The sequence below is a fragment of the Nipponia nippon genome, unplaced genomic scaffold (genome assembly GCF_047370975.1).
Source record: "Nipponia nippon isolate SJK-2023a ecotype South Korea unplaced genomic scaffold, ASM4737097v1 scaffold_3, whole genome shotgun sequence".
Lineage (NCBI taxonomy): Eukaryota > Metazoa > Chordata > Aves > Pelecaniformes > Threskiornithidae > Nipponia > Nipponia nippon.
Genome location: NW_028262347.1, coordinates 79,034,686 through 79,057,155, shown reverse-complemented (window position 1 = coordinate 79,057,155; position 22,470 = coordinate 79,034,686). Strand labels below are relative to the sequence as shown.

General features: G+C 38.5%; 1 protein-coding gene across 2 annotated transcripts in view; it reads right to left on the bottom strand.

The window, feature by feature from the left end:
* The window catches only part of ATXN10 (ataxin 10), a 107,739-nt gene that overhangs the window by 11,706 nt on the left and 73,563 nt on the right, over positions 1-22,470 (bottom strand). For both annotated transcript variants that reach the window (XM_087765805.1, XM_087765806.1), the window contains exon 10: positions 5,671-5,734. In XM_087765805.1, the coding sequence (XP_087621931.1) occupies positions 5,671-5,734 (64 nt within the window). The remainder of the gene's footprint in view (positions 1-5,670; positions 5,735-22,470) is intronic.

Genomic DNA, 22,470 nt, shown 5'->3' with positions numbered 1-22,470 from the left:
GTGTACTATCTACCTTTTTGTTAAAGTCACAGTGACAATCAGTACTGGTTGACAGAAAGTAAGTTTCTAATAGTGCTCTGTGTCCGAGGATAAGGGCTGCAGCAGCAGCAACCTGTGATAATCCAAAATTTTAGCCATCTACCGAAGAACACACTTGCATTCAGCCCAAGCAGACTTTGGACTTACTTGTGCAACAAGGCAAGTGTCAATGGGATGAAGAAAAGGGTAATTTTTTTCCAAGTGGGCAGAACTTGACTGGGCATGACGAGGTCATTACTGTTTTCCTCAGCAGTCTAGGTCCTTTGTACTGACCGTATTCACCGAAATAACATGATTTTATGTATGCTTATGAAAATATGGAATCAAATAGGTCACCTCAAACTACTAAATGCATTGGCAGTGCCTAAAATGAGCTTTCCAAAGAAAGGCAACCATTACTGATGTAACATTATGCTGTATTTTCTTGCCAACATACATGAGATAGCCACATTTACGTGAAAACGCTCAACTGTATGATGGTTTACTCTAAAAAGTCAACTCACACTCCTATTTTTGCTTTCTACTGGCTTCTATTCAGCTGTGAGGCTTTTTTACAGTATGTGGCCTGGTTTAGGTTGCACTCTGTAACTTAGAAATAAAATGTCTGTCAGCTCCCCCAAAACTCTTTGCTGGCATCTCACAAAAACAAACTGCCATTGTTGTAGACCATAGCAACTTGATTTCTTCTAGCTTTAGCCAGAAGTTTCATGAACCACAATTATACTTGCTGCTGCCATGGAGTCAAAAGTATTTTCAATCTACCTCTCAGATGACTTTCAGACTGAATATAACAGAAGTTTGGGGAAGGAGTATCTGAAAATTAACTTACATTTTCTACATTTTCATCCATTATTCAAACTAAGGGGCCTATGTATGGAAATCCACAGCAACCACATGTTTTCCTTTCACAAATGCTGAAAATTCTTACTCCTAAAACAGCCAGTTGGGTGTTTACTCATATGTATAAACATTTATATCTATGTGTACATACACATACACCACACAGCAGGATATTTTTTCTTCAATATGACTGCACTTCTGGCTAACAGAAAAACATGCCTGATTAGGGGTTAATATTATATGGACACTTACATGGTCATTCCAATTAAATTCAGACATTCACAAAATCAATTTATCAAGACACTTACTATAAGAATCTCAAAAGGGTAAGATTGGCAAGCATCCTGAAAAAACAAGAATATTCCATGTTCAAAACTGCATTTCACTTCTGATTTTCAAGTTTCACTAGTTTAACTAACAGCTGTTATGTTGTAGTACTTTGGATATTACGTTTTTTCCTAAAATAGTAATAAATATTTTTAAGGACAGCCATTAAATTAAAAAGAGAGAGAGACAGAGAGAGAGAGACAGAGAGAGAGAGACAGAGAGAGAGAGACAGAGAGAGAGAGACAGAGAGAGAGAGACAGAGAGAGAGAGACAGAGAGAGAGAGACAGAGAGAGAGAGACAGAGAGAGAGAGACAGAGGGTACATCTTTGTGTGTTACTCATAAGCCTAAAAGTTAGGAAGGAGTAGAAAAACCAGACAATTTAGTTAAGGTAAACTGAAAAGCCTTCAATAATAAACCGTTTAAGTTTATTTCAAGTCTTTCATAAGCACCTTTTTTGTATGATTAGGGTCAATAGTCTTTTGATCAGAATGGGCTGGCCTCCCTCCTTATGTTTGCCTTAAGCAAGTGGAATCTGTGAAAGGTCAGAAATGAAGCTGGAAGGAGCAACAAGAGCTTAGGATGAGGTAAAAGACAGGAACAAAAAGAAGGGCTCTTGTCTGATACTAGAGCCTGTCAGAGATGAGGAAGATGGTGGCTCAGAGAGCAAAATAGAAGATATTTTAATTTAGAACACCTTTTCAACCCGAATAACCTGAAAAGCAGGATCTGGAGTAAATTTTTTACTGGTATTACCCAGATAGGCATCTCCAACCCACTCTGCTATTCTGTGGCAAGTTTAATTTATTTGTTTTTAAACACAGGTTACATAAGTAAAGCACAACACTCCCAACTTTTGAGAAGCTGAACAAAAAAGTGAATTTTTCAAAACCAAAAATTTATCTCACGAAAGAACCTCTCCTTAATCTAAAGATAAATAAGTCCACTTGCGTTTTGAAATACCCTTTTTTCTTTTGAATACAGAAGGACAGTTATGATTAGGATACAGCCAATTCAAGATGGAAGATTTAAAGGGTATAGGAAAAGTTAAAATGACGTTTAGCCTTCTCGGAAGTTTAACTCTTCAGACCCCAAGGTCTATAATCAACTGCATCTCCCAAGTCTCACTCTATTTACCTTTTCCCCTGTGCTAAAAGCCTGACAGCTAACAGTTGAAAATCTGGCATCTTTCAGCATTTCTCCACTGAATTTACTTGAAACCATGAAAAGTTACAGAAGCCAAAAATTTAAATTAACAATTCAAATAATCTTTGTAAGAGGTAAAGAAAATTTATTCTTAACTGTCCATAATCATCTTCATGTCTGTTACTAATGAGGGTTTTTTTGTTGCTTTCACTCATGAAATATCCTGAAGGAAAAAGTACTATTTGTTAGTATAAATGTAAAAGATACAAGTCTTCCCGAGATGTAATTAGACAAGATAACTGAAAGAGGAATTCAAACCTAGAAAGCTAAAGCAAGGCAACAATGTCAGTTGAACTTCAGCTAGCTACGTCAAAAGCGATGAACCTCCTGATACTTCTATGCGCATTACAGAACTGTTCAGGATCTCAAAGGATGCAATTTTAAGGTAATGACAGGTCTACAAAGGAATTTATTTTAGGATAAGAGCAGACCCATTTCCTCTTTCAGTATGCTTCCATACACTACAAATAAAAAGATTTATCAACGGATTTCTCTCAAAGGCAATAAAGAGCTCTTTTAACATCTAACATGGCAGTCCAGCTTCTACTGATGAATTGCATACTTTAGGGAAATTATGTTTTTTTCTATCCTGAAAAAAAAATCCCATCACTTTTACCACAAAAGTTATTTTTCTTTGGAAAATTTTCTATGTGTAATTTGAAGGCAGAACTTAGTTACTAAAATGTAGAAAATCAGTATATCAACTCTGTTTTCAGTAGAAAACATAACATCTTAACTGTAGAGCTTGGGTGTCTCTGAAACAGATAAATCTCAAACAAAAATGTGCATCTACAAAGACTTTACTAAGAAATCTAAGAAGTTCTTATATAAAAGGAATCTGGATGAAACTTTTTCCAGTCAGCTTTATCCAAGGAGAAATCCAAGTAACACAGCCTGAAACCACAAAAACAGGCATTAGAAACAAGAATGTAAAGAGAAGTTTCTGGACATGACTCCCCAAAAGGAACCCTGGCTGAAGAGCTACACCGAGCCGTCCCTTGCAGCTTTCTACATCACCCTGGCAAACTGCAGTACCACTGGGTGATCACATTCGAATTTCAGCAGCTCTCTCAACACCCAGCTCAAGAGCTGCCTAAATACTTCCTTTCAATTAATCTTCCTTGAAAAGAGAAAAGAGACAAAATATATTCACTCCAGATCACAAAGTTACAATGCAGGCAATTTTAGGATGTTTCCATTTTAAGCAAGTAGGCTTTGAAATCTTAGTAAGAGCACTGCTCTGGTTTACAAGCATCACAAAATGGATCTGCACCAAACAGGATGGGGTACACAGCGGGAGGAGAGAAACAGTCAAATCTCTTCAGAGGAATGTTATGCAATGGAGCCAGGCATCCACATGCTACTAAGGACTTGGTTTACGGTGTCTAGAAGTAGCAGAATATGCTGCAAAGGAGATGAAGTAGAGACAGATACAAACTGCAAACTCCTCTTCTGCTTCCCTGCATAAGACATGCTGAGAACATAGCAGATGAGAAACAGAGCCAGGAGAGAAGCAGGGGACCATGAACCTCATGTAGCACAAGAGCACCTGGAATAGCTCTAGGTCAAAACAATAAACATAGTAGCCAGAAGCTGTACTCCAACAGCTGACACAGCAAACTTTGTCACAGCAGGCTGGTCCCCACTCTGCCCAAGTGCTATTACTTTTTCATGTATCTGAATACTGTACACTACAGATCAGTGGTGAAATCTCATATTAAGAGGTGTCTAGTAAGTCTTTAAAACCAAGTAAGCAAAGTTTTATCTTCTGGTAAGAAGTTTATAGTTCAACCATAAAATGTCAGCCTGTATCAAAAGGTGCAAGAAGTTCCACATTGCCCAAAATGCAGTAAAGGCTCCCATGGTATTTTATTTTCATTTCATTCAAGATCGTAAATTACCACTCTACCCTTTGAAGGCCTCAAACTTTATCCTCTTTTACTAACAGCTGAAATGAACGATTAATCCTAGAAAGAAATTCTAAAAGTCATTGCACAGCTGGGCTTTCCAGCAATGGAAGAGTAACTTGGGATCAAAACTCCTTACTAGGTTTTCTCAGGGCTGCGCTTCTGCTTAGGGAAAGGTAACTTTCCCTGCCCTTCCCATCGCATCCAGCAGTGCCCCTTACCAGAACTGGACCATGGAAGTACAACTCTCCTACTCAGTGCACTGTCAAGTCTCCAACTACAGGAATAGTGATGAATGTAGAAACCTTTCATATAAAGCAACAAAGTGAACAACTCACAGGATACTTAACACCCATTGCTCCTCCACCCAGCTTGTTAACATTTTCCTATCACTTTTCCCTACATCACTTCATCCTTTTAACATATATTTATATGTAGATGATGTTCTACAGCACACAATTATGAAAATATGTAACATTTTCACAACTTTTTTTTTTTTACGGTACTTGTTAAAAAGTGAGCTTTTTCTAACTAATTTTAAAAACCTGTTTCATGTATTCAGTCTAAGAAAGCTGACATTACTTTAGACAGGAAAGGCATTTGATTTCTAGATGCACTTATCAGCGACTTATAAGGAGCTAATGATTAGATGACAGAAAATAATAGCTCAACCCACTGAACACACCAGCAGGGTTACTATGCAGTTCATGAAGAGATGGATAAGTCTGCTTAACAAGTGCTTATGTTCAATATAAAGTTATTTCCCTCTAACATCAATCTATCTTGTAAAGTCTCTGCTCCTAAATCCCAGGGAAAAAAAAAATCCCAAATATGAAATACAATGCCATTTATATTAAAATCTTCCCAACAATTCAGTAATCTGCATCATTAATTCTCTCAATTATACACATTTTCATTACAGCTTGCTAGCCTTGTCTCTGTGCTTAGAATAAGTTCTCCAGTCAGATTTAATAAGCATATAGAATTGATGGGGTACTTATTTCAGTCTACTGAACAGATTTCAGTTGAAGCAAAAGCTCCAAGATCTGATACAATGACCAAACGTAGTCTTAATTCAGACTTCTACCACAGTTTGCTCTCTGAATTGACATTTGTGAACCGGTAATATTTATTATGTTAAGAAACAGAATATAACCACAGTTCAACTTAGAATCCAGTTCATGAAAACATATTTGTGAGTTTGCTCACTTCTGCATCAAGCATTTAAATACAACCTAGAAACTCATGAGGCCAGTCAGACTTAGATACCAAGTAGAAGCAATGCTGGCATAAATGTATTAAACCCCCACACCTTTTCTTCTGAGTCATATTCAATAATTAGTAAAGGATACAAGGATTGTTGTCATCAATGCTGCAGTTGTCCAGGATCAAGGGGATGCCATCTAACTCGTAAACCTAAATGAAAACAAAAGTTTATTTTAACAGATGTCTCAACAATACTAATGATGTTTCATGCAAGAAATATGTAAAAACATAACAGGGATGTTTGCTTCATCAAAAATATTCAACATGTTAACATAAATTGCAAAGTAAATCTGGTATTATCAGCAGTAAATATCACAAAATAGTAACACAAGCAGACACTAACTTCACATTCTTCCTTCATTTAGCATGTGTATGACTGAGGTATTTTCTATGTCATGCTTCTCACACTGAGCCAGAAAAGCTATGCTTATTAACAGCTCGTGCTTGCTTCCAGAAGGAAGAACCACGAAAAACTACTGAGTGAAAAAAAAATAGGAAAAAAAAAAAAAAGTTGAAAAATACATATTCACATGCACACATGTTAGCATGGGGCCATGTGTCTTCTGTATCTATGCAGCCTTCAAAAGCAATGTGTTACCTGTATGCACCTAAGCACAAATTCTTTGTATCAAGTAAGAGCCACTGACGACTTTCCTCTGATAGCGTGTTTATTATGTTATCAGCAAACCAACAAAGATGACATCTGTCATTTTTTATTTTCTATATATACATATACATGTGAATTCACAAATTACACTAATACGTTTGTGTGTGTGGATGAGATAATAATGTATAATCCTAATAGACTCATACATATATACACACTCATACTACCAAGAACTCAGGACAAGCTGATGTTCACAATAAATATGTAGCATAATTATCTTAAGAAAAGTATATTCCATAAGAAATTCATCTAGACTTCTAAGGTACACAGTAACACCATACATCATCATGCATACTTACAGCTTTAGAAAGTGTTACTTATTTTAAATGAAAATCTGTTCTAAATTATCTGCAAAATTTCAGCCTTGGAAATACCTTCTTAAGACATATAAGCATTTTTCTTTAAATTACAAAAGTAGTTTTAAAAATACTTGAGAGCATGAGGATTAACTGTTTATATTCTTATAATCGTATATTATTTATATTCTTTAAGCCACCTGGACACGGTCCTGGGCAACCTAACCTGCATTTAAGCAGGGGGGTTGGACAAGAGGTTCCTCCAGAAGTCTCTTTCAACCTCAACCATTCTATGATTCTGTGATAGCGAAATCATACTTGTACAAATCTTAAATTCTTTAATTTCTTAAAATCTACTTTCAAACCAAGTACTGGCGGGCAAAGAAATTTAGACAGAATGTCAGTTTAGGTTGTGGCTTGATGATGGGATTCTCCTTTCCATCTTTTTTGTCCAAAATAAGATGCGCTTTTATATACTATGTAAAACAACAAATCACTAAGTTTACACTGCAGGATGGATCAGCTTTCTGAAATGCAGTTCTATGGTAAGAGAGGAAAGTTGGGTAGGAGGAGGTTTAGATGTGAAATCCAAACCAGACTATTGATCAGTATAACTGAATTCAATGACAAATCTGAGCACATCCCTCTTACAAGTTCCTTTTCAGATAATCTTATTGCAGAGTCTCAAGCTATAACATGAGAAAGTAACAGTAACAGAGACAGATGTACAAACAGGCAAGGCTTACATGAAAGAAAAGCAACGAGCACTGCTAGCTCTTGAGACCTAACTGGCACATCTGTGCTAACACGCTTAACTACACCTACATGAAATACAGTTAATAAGGCAAGTTTTAAAATATCCATTCTTTCCACAAAATTTTTGTGTGTTTTCCAAAGGTCATGCATCATGTATGATGTCATACTTCAAAGCCTGAACAAACAGTGACCTTTCTGTAATACAGTACTTGCACATGCTTGGGAAACGTTAGTTCTTTGTTTTTTATGCTGTAGCCAAACTCTGATACGCCTACAATGTTACCTTTTATTTTCCATCAGTGAAATGACGAACAGTACAAATTAATCTAGATTAAGTGCTGTCAACTGACATAAACCATGCAATCTGTTCCAGTTTGATTCAAATGAGACGTTCGGTTAACAGAGTAAGTAAGTATTCAGGGAAAGTGAAATTTTAATTAAAATCCACACATGCTTCAAAAAGTTACTGTGGGAATATAATGAGATTCCTTCAAAATAAGTGGGAACAGAAGCAGCAAACCATACCCTTAGTGATGTCTTTACATAAAGGCCAGTTGCTAACTACCACTGCCTTACACACCCATAGTCTCTTGAACAGCGTACAATTAAACTGTACATATAATTTGACCAAGTTAGGTATAGCTTTTGTCACCAGTACGCCAGCTTTAGTATGTCACCTGTGACTTACTACACAGTGAAATGAAGCAAGGAAAAGAAACCTTACAATGTACCCACCCAAGACAAATCTATATACTTCTCAGAAGACTCATGAGGCAAAGAGCTCTGATTCCTGAGCAATCACTGCTAAAGAAGTTTCAGTCCGTGCCAGCTGTTCGTGAACCACCAGTGATCCACTGAAACAGCATTTTATGGTAACTAAAATCCATGCCAGTGCACTGTAATAATCTGGGCTGCAAACTGAGCAAGTTAAGTAATTGCTCTGCATGTAGCGGAGCCATTTCTGCAATGAGAGTGCCACAAATAGTCAAAGGAAAAAAATCACTGTCCCCCATCAGGCTGTCCCACTTGCATGCTGAGAGTCTCTCAAATCTTCTCACTCTCACCTGCCTGTAATCGCCCACACCAGCAGATTTTGTAAATATCAAGAAACCATTACCCTAGGTCTCAACCTCTTACACAGATTTACTGGAACTATACTGCCAGATACAAAGAGGTTAGTGAATTTTTCCAACTAATTATTGGCCTCAGAGTTTTTCCTTTGAAGAGAAATGTCTGTGAAACGCACAGTGCAGAGTAAGGCAATGGACCTTTTTTGCAGGGATCTTCTGCAGGGCTTGGGAAAGGAGTCAATATTGCACAAGCCTCAAATCTCACTTTAAATAAGGTGCAAAAATAGCCTGGGAAGAAAACATGTAGTGGCTGGTGTGAAACTGGCTGTAATCCATCCAGATTTTGGAAGAAATTAGAGACAGAAACTAAGGAACAGGACAGTTCTGGTGTCTTGTCTTGTAAACATAATTGCTCATATTGGCCTGTGTTAGAAAAGAACACTAGACCTATTCTCCATTTACATTATTGACAACCTAGCTGACCAACAACAGGGAATTGCACTGGACTGTAAAAAAGCTACAAGGTTATTTTATTACGAAGAACTACAGTGCTTTATTCTGAACTACACTGCAACAATAAACAAAGCTGCAGCCTATGTGTAGGCTGAAATCTCGACCACATTTATGTTAATTACAAAGGTTACTTAAGACAAGTTAAAAATTAAAAACATACAGCTCCACGCTAGGGATCTCTAGTGCTTCAGTCAAGTCAGTACCAAAAATTTTGGCCTAATGTTATTGTGACAATTTCTGAAGCTGTTTTCTAAAAAGCAGAAAAATAGAACTTCCAGCATTCAAAGGCAGGTGCCCATCTCCACCAGTTAAGAAAGATATCTTTCACAACACAGCTTTATATTGCTGTCCCACTTGTTTTCTGTACTTGCCTTTGAAACATAATGAAGATCAGTATCATGCCAGTGACACATTAAAACATATTACACTTAAAAGAAAATGCCTTCCCCAGTGACAAAGTGACTGTTAGGTTTTTTCTCTTTCTCTGTACCTGGAATTTAATAATCTATTTCAATTACTTAAACCACACACTAAACAGAAGCCCATGTAGGCAGAGATGCTATGTAAATATTAAACAAGAGCTTACAAAAGTGACCAGCTCAGACCATATATGCCCACTGCTCTCATGGCCAAGGAACAATATAGTGTTTCATTCAGATGGTTTGGGACATGTCAATTCTGAGAAAAAAAGCTATGCTTTTTCTCTTGATAAACAGTGAAAATATTCAGACCAAAATTAAAGCTTTTATGTTATCTTATAGAATTCACATTTATTGACTGATATATAAATAAGGTCACTAGCATAATTAAAGATATGTGCCTAACTAGAACTACCTCTGATAGAATCATAGAATATCCTGAGTTGGAAGGGACCCACAAGGATCATCCAGTCCAACTCCTGTCCCTGCATAGGACAACCCCAAAAATCACACCATATGTCTGAGGGCGTTGCCCAATTGCTTCTTGAATGTTGTCAGTCTTGGCGCCATGACTATCTCCCGGGGAAGCTTGTTCCAGTGCTCCACTACCCTTTGGGTGAAGAACCTTTTCCTAATATCCAACCTAAACCTCCCCTGGCATATCTTCCTGCCGTTCCCTCGGGTTCTATCATTGGTCATCAGGGAGAAGAGATCAGTACCTGCCCCTCCTCCTTCCCACATGAGGAAGCTATGGACCACGATGGGGTCTCCCCTCAGTCTCCTCTCAGCCTCCTCTTCTCCAGGCTGAATAGACCAAGTGACTTCAGCCGCTCCTCATACGGCTTCCCCTCTAAACCCTTCACCATCTTTGTGGCTCTCCTCTGGACACTCTCTAGTAGCTTTGTATCCTTTTTGTACTGTGGTGCCCAAAATTGCACACAGTGCTCAAGATGAGGCCGCACCAGTGCGGAGTAGAGCGGGACAATCACCTCCCCCGACCGGCTGGCAATACAGTGCTTGATGCACCCCAGGACATGGTTGGTGCTCCTGGCTGCCAGGGCACACTGTTGTCTCATGTTCAACTTGCTGTCGACAAGAACCGCCAGATCCCTCTCCATGGGGCTGCTCTCCAGCTTCTCGTTCCCCAGTCTGTAGGTACATCCAAGGGTTGCCATGTCCCAGGTGCAAAATCTGGCACTTGCCCTTGTTAAACTTCATATGGTTGGTGATTGCCTAGCTCTCTAATTTGTATAGATCTCTCTGCAGGGCCTCTCTGCCCTCGAGAGTGTCAACAGCTCCTCCCAGTTTTGTGTCATCGGCAAACTTTGATAACAAACCTTGAAGTCCTGCATCCAAGTCGTTTATGAAGATACTGAAGAGCACTGGCCCCAAGATGGATCCCTGCAGAACCTCGCTAGTGACTGGTTGCCAGCCTGATGTAACCCCATTTACTATAACCCTTTGAGCCTGACCCTTCAGCCAATTGCACACCCATTGCATTGTGTTTATCCAGCTGTATGCTGGACATTTTGTCCAGGAGGATACTGTGAGAGACAGTACTGAAGGCTTTACTGAAGTCCAAAAAGATTACATCGACTGGCTTCCCTTGGTCAACTAGGTGGGCAATCTTGTCATAGAAGAAAATCAAGTTAGTCAAGCAGGACTTTCCCCTCGTGAATCCGTGCTGGCTGGGACCAATGACTGCGTTGTCTTTCAGGTGTTTTTCAATAACTCCCAGAATAATCTTCTCCATGATTTTGCCAGGCACAGAGGTGATAATCTCCCAGTATTTTCTTATGAAGTTCACAGAAGTAATTATCATTAACATAATCATTCACAGCAGAGCCCAGAGAAAGTAGAAATTAACCATAGACTGTTTCTTGAACCTTCCCCTCTAGCAGCAATGGAGCCAAGCTCAGGGGTAAGAATGCAAATTTTCCAAACGTGACAGTGCTTGTTGCTGAACAAGAAATCTGCATACATCTAGTAAAATGCAACTACTATCTCCAGGTCCAGCAACTATAAAGACAGTAACAGAAAACCTTCAGCAAAAATACTCTCTTCAAAGAATCATTAACACTTCAGGCATTAGAAACATTACCTAGTCAACTAAAAGAATAATATTATGCAAAAGGTACATTTATGCCTTTAGATAACAAGAGCTTGAACGTAAATTGTTCTTCTACCAGAATGCAACTGATTGCAGTCTCCAATCGATGCAGAAAGCAGAATGAGAAATGTGTTTGTTTCAGCCACAGAAATACTTCTATTTCTTAGAAGTTTTGTTTGGTGTAACTATAGATAAGCAAAGGGAAATGTGTTGTCACAAACAGAAGTGGATTACTAACAGTTTGAGTAATCCATGCTACCATTTGCTCTTCTTTTTACATTTTACTGACAAGTATGTTGACACATAGAAAGACAAATTTCTAGTTTAAAAAGTGGTTGTGGCAGGGAAACACATACTCCAGAAACAAGTCAAAAAACGGGCACAAGCAGGAACCATTTATATGGAAAAATTCCAGATATGACATTCTTTACAGATCACCAGTTTCCTACCAGAGAAAAAGTCTGTCTCCAACGACGTTTAGCTCCAGTGTATTAAATTTCAATTCACATTATGGAACTTGAAAGAAAAAAAGGTTTCTGTGAGCAACAAAACTGGCAAACTTCACACATTTTTATGGACATGGCTCCTTCTCTCTTTGCAACACTCCTAGTTCTGACACACAGCTAAAAGCGTCGAAAAACACACAAGTAACAGCACATGGTTCATAGGTACAGGTATGCTAATCGGTTGCCAAATGTCAGCCTTAGTTTGCAGTGGATCAGGGATTAAGCTGTCACTACCCAACTTCCCCTCTCAGGAGCACTGCTTTGGGTTTCTCATTTACCTGTTTGCTGATTCCCATGAGGCAAAAAGCAGGAGTATAACAATATTTCTGATACCCATATTTCTCTGACAAATTTGATTTAAATTGGCTAATGGATATAAAAGCTGGAGAAGGTAAAGTAAGGGAGAAAAGGAAGAATAACAAAGCTGGGATGGCATGACCACATAAAACCTGAAGAACGTATTAAGGTCGCAGAAAACAAACTTATTGACTATATTTTCTGTTTTGTCTTAGTACCCTAGAGTACTGAAATTATTATCTTTCAACATACTTCTCAAGAGCTGAATCATCAAGATATTAACATCTATCTTACATGAGACAACAGCATCCTAAGCTGTATCAACAGGAGCATAGCCAGTATCAAGGGAAGCAATTATTCTCTCTGGTACTCATTAGACTGCAACATATTCAAGGGGCTGAAGCTATGCCATGTGAAGAGAGGTTGAGGGAACTTCATTTTTTTTAGCCTGGAGAGCAGAAGGCTTCAGGAGAAACTGATGGCAGCCCTCCCATTCCTACAAGAAGCTTACTAAGAAGACAGAGCTGCTCTCCTGACTCGGATTCACAGTAGTTTAAATAGAAAAAATACAGTCGTAAAAATGAGACTGTGAAGATTCTGACTGGATAGAAGGAAAAATTTTTTACTATGAGGATACAGAGCAGTGTCTGTGGGCATCTTGGAGGTCTTCAAGACTTGTCTTGATAAAGCCCTGAGCAACCTGCTCTGAATTCAGCTTTGAGCAGGAGGTTGGACTATAGACCTCCTGAAATCCCTGCCTGCCTGAATGACTGTGTGAGTCTAAGACTTTTCCATCTCACTCCAACAAAAATGAAAGGGCTAAGACCATGGAAAGAAGCATTCAGAAAATATTTTTAACAGTAATGGTTAGTCAAGCACTACAATACACTGAAACATGAGTCTCAAAGACGCCTGGAGCAGTCTCCAATATTGGACATTTCCACAAATGACCTGACAAATCTTAACCATGAACACTCTAACCAGTCCTGCTCTGGACAGGAGAATGGTTGTGACCCTTTGAGTCCTTTCTGTCTCTAAATCTGCATGACTTTCTTAGACAGAAAATCACACTAGAATAAATCACGCCAAAGAAAAGTGATCCAATGAAATACACATTGGGGATTAGTTGCCAATCCTTGGTCATCATTAAAGATACGTTTAAGTCGTATTCCTTCTGAATGTACCACATGAGGACTACATAATGACTACATAATCAGAAATTTATCCTTCAGGCCCTGCCACCAAACAGGCTGATCAACAGGAGCCAGTTTTCCTCAAAGACCTGCTCAACAAGATAGGTAATTATTAATTAGACATCTGGGCAGAATCCAGCATTTGATTTGAGTAACAGAGCAGCTTAATAAGGGTAGGAATATATCAACTGGTGAGGTTCACAAATTGGCTCCTCTGCACATATGATGGAACTGAAAAATATTATTTCATTTTGTTCATTTGTGAATTTGTGTTTTGAGGGTTTTTGTTTGTTTTTGCAAGCAGCAAAAGTGGCAGGAAATACACAGGAGATTCTACTTTGAAGGAAAAAAGAACACTTCAATCCCTTAGTGCTAGTGGATTCCTAGGTCTACTGCAGACTACAGGCACTTTGGCTTAGAATAGAGGCAGCTGTGGCTTGCGGCAATCAAGTCTATTATTGGAGTTCACCACATCCTGCAGATCTACTGAAATACTTGTGGACAGAGGCTCCTTTCTCCAGGACATCACAGCAGACTTGCTTAGCTAGTTTGAAAGCTCCTTGCACCAGCATGAATGCCTTTGAGAGCTAAGAGAGATCTTTATGTCCATTTCAGTCAAGGCAGCATCCCCAGAATACTCTTCCACCTACTACACTGTTTAGGTAAGCATGTATTTAACATTTTAATGTCTGAAATTCAGAAGTCACAGCAACAAAACTTGTTGCTCCTGCTACATTAGTTTCAAATACATTCTCCCTCTTTCAGCATTATTTCCCAGAGAGACATGAGGTTTATTTCATCTATCCCAAAAGAGGTGACCTTTGCCTCTTTCTGGGAGATAAAAAAAAATAATTGAAAAAAAAAATCTTAGAATCAAAAAGTGGGATTCCTTTGTGATGTCCTAAAACTCTCTGAAGAGAACTGGTTTCGATGATGAAGGTTCTGGCCTTACTGAGGGGGAAGGGAAGAGAAGAGAACGCAAAGGTACCAAGCACATAATCAGGACTGAGCCAAAACAAGCAGAAGCTAGAGTGTCCAGCTGCTACAAGAGGGTAACAAGCCATCTCAGTTGCTGAATAATTTTTTCCACTAGTCTTTCCAAGAGCAAAACACAGGAGTTTCCAGCCATTGAGATGATAATATAAACACTTGAGAATTCAGAATAGGTTCCCGCAACAGACAGGAACACAATTGGTTCGTTTGTTTTTTAAACAATTCAGCTTTCATCATTCACTTATTTACAGTTCCTGAAACAGAAACCACTTTTCAGTAACAAACAGATGCTGCTATAAGGACCAGGCTCTTAGCTCTTTTTAGGTTTAGATCTGCTACTTAGCATGGATAAAGTAAGGTCCAACACAAGGGATCTCCCTTGAAACACCTGATATTTCCTAGTCTGGTCTTTGCCTATCCTGGCAGCAGCAGTAAGAGAAAACAATGCTGCTAAGCATCATCCAGTATTAAACCCCTGTGCTTTATATCAGTTGAGCTTGTACAAATTTGCACCAACAACAGAGTCTATGTTTCTCTATTTCTCTTATTCTAATGAGTCACTCATTATCTTATTCTCAGTCCACTAAAATCAGTAACCAGATGGTCTCAGTTTGCCGATTTTCAAGTCACTGTTATAAAAGAGGTTCTCTTAATTTTTTTCTTTCACCAGGAGAAAAAAAGAAAGCTAAAGGGAATTAAATGTAAGAATTAGCTATGTGACTAGAACTGGGCTGAGGACACAACTTATACAAGATCATCAAAATTTCAAAATTGTATTTTGTTCCAAAGCAGAGTGAAAACCGAAGACTTCAAATTACTCCAAAGTTCTAAAAACATACAGAAATAAAGGTTGGGTAAGTCACATGATTCATTTCAGCCGTTATAATCACCATTGCAATAGGAAGTTCCAAGTTGTTCTGGCAAGCTGCCACTGTTTTGGTGGCTACAGTATTTTTGTCTTCCATGTCAAGCTTAACAAAGCATTTTAAGCATCTCTCAATTAAAATGAGGGACTTTGTTTTGTTGGTTGTGTGTACTGTTTTTTTTTAGGGCACGATGTTTGGTATTTTTTTTTTTTTTCTTTTCAGTTTCACATTTTATATTATGTTGGAATAGCTTTCCTTCTGGAACAAAATTCCGGGCATTCCATAAAATGTCCCAATTTTGAAAATCATTGACAGAAAAATAGATTACCACAGAATGTTCTGTTGAAGATTTCCTCATTACTGTTCTACACATGATCACACACTCTTCTAGCCGAAAATCAGCGCAACAGTCTTGTGACTCTCCATTAACATCTTCACTCTATTACTCATTACTTACTTCATTTCCCCCACAACAGCCTGCATACCTGCTTTGCTGCTACCTTCTCTCAATATTCCAATTGCTCCTTAAAACCCAGTTCAGCTGAAATATCTCCCAAAACTGCTAGCTGCTTACAAATTAGAGTGAATGGGAATGAAAAAGGAGAAAAAGCAATTCAAATTCATACCCTCTTTTGATGAATACACACCCTCACTTAGGCCACATGTGTCATTCTCCCACATTACTACTGTACTCCAAAATTGCTTCCACTCCCAACATCAGGGATTACAACTCTTCCTTGGAAACTTCTGAATTCAGCAAGCAAAAATAAATGCCAGTCAGATGTTCTGTGCTCTAATGATGACTTTTGTTGTGTCCAGCATTACTTAGTATTCTCCTTTGATTTCACTTTGAACCAAGGGTTTAAAAAAACTCAATGTCAGACATATAAATCCATCTGTGGCAAAGACAGCAACACGCAACACTCCAATGATGAAAGTAATATGTGAGAAAAGATCTAGGATGATTTCAAAATGTACAATGATTTGTGCTGGTGATTGCTGCATTTCATGGTAAAATTCTGCAGCTAAATACAACAGCATGCCACACTGAACTGCAGCACCTGCAGTGCACTGACAGACTCAAGACTAAAAGCAAAGTACCACAACCACCCAAGTGGTGGCAGTTTCCCATAATTCCCCAGAGTTTCCTATTGCAATTATGAAGTGACTTTAGTAGCGATAAATTTTTTTAAGGAACTGTAAAGAATAAGTTATTGAGTATATTTTTATCACCCCAAACTTCACAGTCAAGGGAGGTGGGGGGAAATAAAAAAAGGAGAAAGCTAGTAAGCTTGAAGATTGAAAACAGCACATAGACATTGTTAATGGCATTCACTATTCTCTGTTTCCACATTCCGTCATATGCAGAGCATCCAGGATTTTAGTGACGGGTCAAAGAACAAACCATTAATTTTCTACTATGTGTGTAAAGGACGTGCACTCCATTACATGTTAAGTCTAAAGCTATCCTTGATGATAATTACATTTTTCACTAGGTTAAAGCACAGTAAAATAAAGCAAGTGTTTCAGGAAAGGACTGTAAAATGCCTTTCTAGAACTCTACAGAAATTGTAAATGGTAGACTGCAGGACCCAGCTGACTACTAAAGCCAGAAGACAGTTTAATGGGGCTTGCTGCTTGTGTTTTAAATCAGACCAGTCAGGGAAGCCTAGCCATACAACTCCAACACTTAATACGACAGTAAATAATACTTCTCACTGAGCAATGCCAATTTCATACTCCATTTTATATGAAATGTCGCATTTTCCAAGAAACACATAAATAACAACTACAGTCCTGTCGAAAGAAAAACCTGAAATCTTACAATTACAATAATTGCTTTGTTTCAGGACCAACAGATGTGGTCTCAATTTACTGCAGAGCAATACGTACAGCTTACTGGGGACAGTTTCAAAGGAGGTTAATGCAGGTGCAAATCAAGTCTCAAGTTGGGAGGAAAGAAGCTTTAGACATACACTGTTCTGCTGAGACCAAATAACTTTTTCCTTTTTGATACCTTCAAGTCGCAGAGTATTCTTCATCCAAAATAGAACAGGTGGCACATCATTTCAAATACAAAGCCAAGCAAGTACGCTTTCTTTCATTTTGCAGAAGTAATTCATTGGCTTCCTTTTCATTTTATAATCCTGTACAAAATATCGATCCTGGTCTAAGTACTTCCCTGTAAAGCCCTTTCATTTCTTCCTCCAAATCATTTTACAACCAAATTCAGTACAATTTTTATTCATTCCATGCTCAGTACACAAATAAATCCCAACAACTTTCACTGGAACGTTGAGGAAAGGTAAGAGAAGGCTGAAGTGTTCAGCTTAACTTCGTAACGAGGACTAGGTCCTCTTTTAAACACGATCAAGCACCAAGCTGCTTTCAATCCTCTTTCACAAGCTCTGCACACTCAGCTATCAGTTTTTGCCATATTACCTAGAAGAACAGCAATTAAAACCTACCACATTTGCTTCATATGTAGCAATAACAGACTGACTGACAGGTGCTGGGGTTCACATATTTAAGTTTCTTATGTCTCGTTTTGGTATTGTGCTTTTGTAGAAAGCATCTACCGCAAAGTAAAACAAATTGTTTGTAAGCAGTGTCAAAAATAAGAAATTACCATAAATTAAGTGATTACAAAATGAACAGAGTAACTTTGGGTTCACTTTAGCATGGTTTACAAGTCAGAATGAATTTATTTCTTCATGACTGAAATAATGCCACGAACTACTTCAGCCACATTTTTACTAAGACAACTATCGTCACACATTTTATGAATTAAAAAAATCTTGTGGTTAAGAACTTTGCCTGAAGAAGATAGTCTCTTGAAAACAGAGTATCCTAGACAGACTAAATGATTTCTCACACGCTGAAACTGAACATCAAAAGAAAACAGAAGACTTTCATTGACTTATTTAAAAGATTTCATAATATTAATGCAAGAGAAGCTGTGGCATGAGAGAAACACTTTTCTATGGAAAAAGCGTTCAAATACATTGAGAGAGGCATTATTCAAGTTAAAAATCAGTAACATGATGTGTCCATTCTTCTCACTTCATGACACTGTGAAAAACAATGACTATTTCAAACAAATGTTATTTTATAAATTTGATTTTTTTTAAAATCAAATTTGGTTTGATTTCTCATTGGCTGTGTCTTATATAAACTAGTCATTTAACGAGAAGTAGGGATATACTAATGAAGGTGTTTTGAATTGCCAGCCTATTACGAAGTGGCTAGCAGCACTGTATGCTAATATGAAACTTGGAAAATATCAATGGGAAATGTATGGGAAAACGACAAACCAGCCTTTTCTGTCGTTTAAAGAGACAAATATTAACATAAGGTTTGTAAACCAGCATTGATGCATTAAAGTGCTATTCTTTATCAGCTTAACTAAATAAGTGGGGGAAATCCCTGGGCACGCATACTATTCAAGCATTTAAAGTTCCTCACATTGCAGAACAAAAATGGTTTTACTTTGGTTTGGGGTCTTTTTTACAGCTTTTATACAAACAGAACCAAATCCTCAACAATTCCAGGATTTTGCTAGTGAGGGTGTTTCATTTTTAACTGAAAAAGAAACGTGAATGCTGATCCTTTAATGACTGTTCATCATTCTTGATACTTGCAACCCATTTTGCTAATGCAACTGCAGTTAAAAATAACTGCTAGAGAGTCTTCCCACTGACAATCATTACAAAGTGTGATTCTGGTGGCATAAAGTTTTCATAACTTTTCCATTATAGTTTTGGAAAGTCCCAAATTGCCAATGGCAAACCACAAAAGGATTCAGAAAGCAAGCCAAATTATACTCTAGGTTACACTAGTTCACTTGGCCCCTTCCAGCAGTTATCTACAAACATACCAGTATGTAAGGGCAGAATAAATCCTTGCACCTTACACTACACCTCCATGACAACTGAGGAAATCAGTTATCAAATGACATAGTCCACTTGCTTCATAAAGACATAGTGCACTTTCTTCATAACCCAGCTCCACTGCATTCTGAAATGCCACTGCCAACTCCAAATACCCATCCCCCGACAAACGGGTAAATACTTAACAAGTCTCTCCTGCAGGTTGAGAGCTATCTGTGTTTTGAAAACTATTTTCAAGTAAAACAAACCACTGAAAAGTTTAGGAACCAGAAAATGTCATGAGGTTAATACAGGAGCAGGGCATAGCAGCTTCAAAACCATGTGCTGCAATTAAAGACACCTGCAAATGAACCAGCAATGAGTTCTCAAAGGTTTACCTACACAGAACATCCTGAGGTGCGGGTCTCCATGGCCCAAGCCAATGGGACCCAAGGTCTAATTCCTCTTACTGTGATCAAAACAAGTATAGGAATCATTACAGGAGATGCAGAACACAGGGTGGAAGGAAGGAAAAGAATCAACCACCTCATCTTTGGTGAACTACACACTAGTGAAGTCTGAAGGCTGTAACAAACTTGGGTAATCCCAACTCATTTCAGCAGAGTTTCTAATTGCATTAGTAAGAGATGCAGCGTAGGGATGTCGGGCTTCAGCACTGGCTTGCGGTTGCCCTTTCTTGCTGTACTTTTCGGATGATCCCCGAGGGGCTGCTGGCTCATGACAACTAGCACTCCTCTGGACATTCGGGTATATAGCATATGCTATGGGCTCTTCCCACGGAGAGGTATGGGAAGGGCAGTTCTGTGATTTGATTTTGGTGGGGGAAGATGAAGGAGGAGAAGCCCATAAAGGAGAATTCTATCATGCGGATGTGACTCATCAAACTCTGTAGCTTGCCCTCAAGGCCAGAAATGGTCCCTAACCCATTTTACTTGCTGTACCCACCAGGGACTGGCCCAGTCCTCACATGACATTGACTGTGTTCCTTGGCTGACGATCCAGACTTACAGAAAGCTGAGCAATTATTCTCTACGTTTACCTGAAATTCTAAGAATATACATTTTCTTTTAATGAGTCACCAAGCATAACCTTTGTGCAGGATCAGATTCTCTTATTAAGATACATTTAGCCACCTTGTTGAGATTAAGATCAACTTCACATTTAGAAAACACAAGAATCCTGATGTTGTGATTTATATGTCTATAAAAGCCATATATTTAGCATGCATGATATACAATAACTCAGGTATGCATGCTCTAGCACTAAATTTCATGCTGAAAGCTTGCTAATGCCTCAGGCTATTGAGCGAGATGCTACATGAAGCTGTACATAAGGAGACTGCATACTAGTTTCTTAATTTACCTCTAAATTACAACTACCAGAGTTTTTTTAAAGTATTTGTGTCTCTAAATATCTTGCTGTTTGATAATAACTGCAGGTACTATGAAAGGAAAATTCCCAGCTTCTAGCTGAACTCATATATTAATGATGAACAGAATTCTAAGTTTTTAAATTTCTAAAGGTAGTGTTCAAATTGTTTTAGAAATTCTATAATAAATGTATCCTTTCATATGGTCAATTTACATGAAAATATCATTGTGCAAAACAAGACATGTACATATATCCCCAGGCACTAAGCCAACTGCTTATAAAATTTTAAATATTCTATTTAGTTTTATTTATATTGTTATTTCCTTTCTTGCAACAGCTTATTAATTAGATTACAGGTCTGTACCGATAAAGTCAAGACTGCAGGTTCTAACTGAAAACCAGAAAGAGTTCTTGTTTCAAGACACAGTTTCATTACTCTATATTAAATATATATATATATACACACACACAGCATGTCATTAAAACTTCATTAAAGGAAACCTACACATGCACAGCAACTCTTCCTAGCAGGTCCGTTAAAGAAAAAAAAGATCTCATATGAACAGAGCTGGAGGGTACATTTCAATAGCTGAAATTTGTACCAAAATAAATGCAATCATAAAAGTAGAAACATTTTAAAAAAATTCTTAAGATCAACAAGTCACTATTTTTTATTACTTTTTTTTAAAGAACAAAGAAAACTTCTATAGGAGTTTATTAATAAACTCAGTTTTCTTTGAAGTTGATTTTCAAAGGGACAGGTCGACACTTTTATAGAAAAGCCTGCAGGAGCAGGATGACAGTAATGGTGGGTCAGAAGGTGAGAGGAGACAGTGTTGGATCAGAACCTCAATCAGCTGCCACCAGATTGATCTATTGTAGGGGCATTAAAAATGACATTTTTACTTTTAAAATGAAGAAAGCATTTTTAAGCTTTTTTCCTCAGCAGCTACAAATTCTAAAAGCACTTTCAAAAAATGCTTTAAATGGTGAGGTGCTCATGACATTGTACAACTCAAGAGCTGGCATTAAAAGAAGGTACTCCCAACCACCAAATACTCCAACTGGACTGCAAGTTCCAGAAGAACCAGCAGTAGTGAATGTCCTCTCAGATGACGTGAGCTTCTCATGACTGGAGCTGTGGAGAACAGGCAGAGCTCAGACGACTAAATAGACTTGGCTGGAAAATGCCAAGGTAGTGATGCCTAAGTTCAAGGGAACATAACTTAGACCCAAGTTCAAGGGAACTTACCAGTTTATTATTAATTTCATAGAATCATAGAATTGGTTAGGTTAGAAAAGACCTTTAAGATCATCGAGTCCAACCATTAACCTAGCACTGCCAAGTCCACCACTAAACCATATCCCTAAGTGCCACATCTACCTGTCTTTTAAATACCTCCAGAGATGGAGACTCAACCACTTCCCTGGGCAGCCTGTTCCAGTGCCTGACTACTCTTTCAGTGAAGAAGTTTTTCCTAATATCCAACCTAAACCTGCCCTGGCGCAGCTTGAGGCCATTTCCTCTTGTCCTATCGCTTGTTACCTGGGAGAAGAGACCAACCCCCACCTCACTACAACCTCCTTTCAGGTAGTTGTAGAGAGGAATAAGGTCTCCCCTCAGCCTCCTCTTCTCCAGGCTAAAAAAACCCCAGTTCCCTCAGCTGCTCCTCATAAGACTTGTGCTCCAGACCCTTCACCAACTTCATTGCCCTTCTCTGGGCATGCTCCAGCACCTCAACATTTTTATTGTAGTGAGAGGCGCGAAACTGAAGACAGTATTTGAGGTGCGGCTTCACCAGTGCCGAGTACAGGGGCACTATCACTTCCCTGGTCCTGCTGGCCACACTATTCCTGATACAAGCCAGGATGCCATTGGCCTTCTTGGCCACCAGGGCACACCGGCCATATTCAGCCAGCTGCTGACCAACACCCCCAC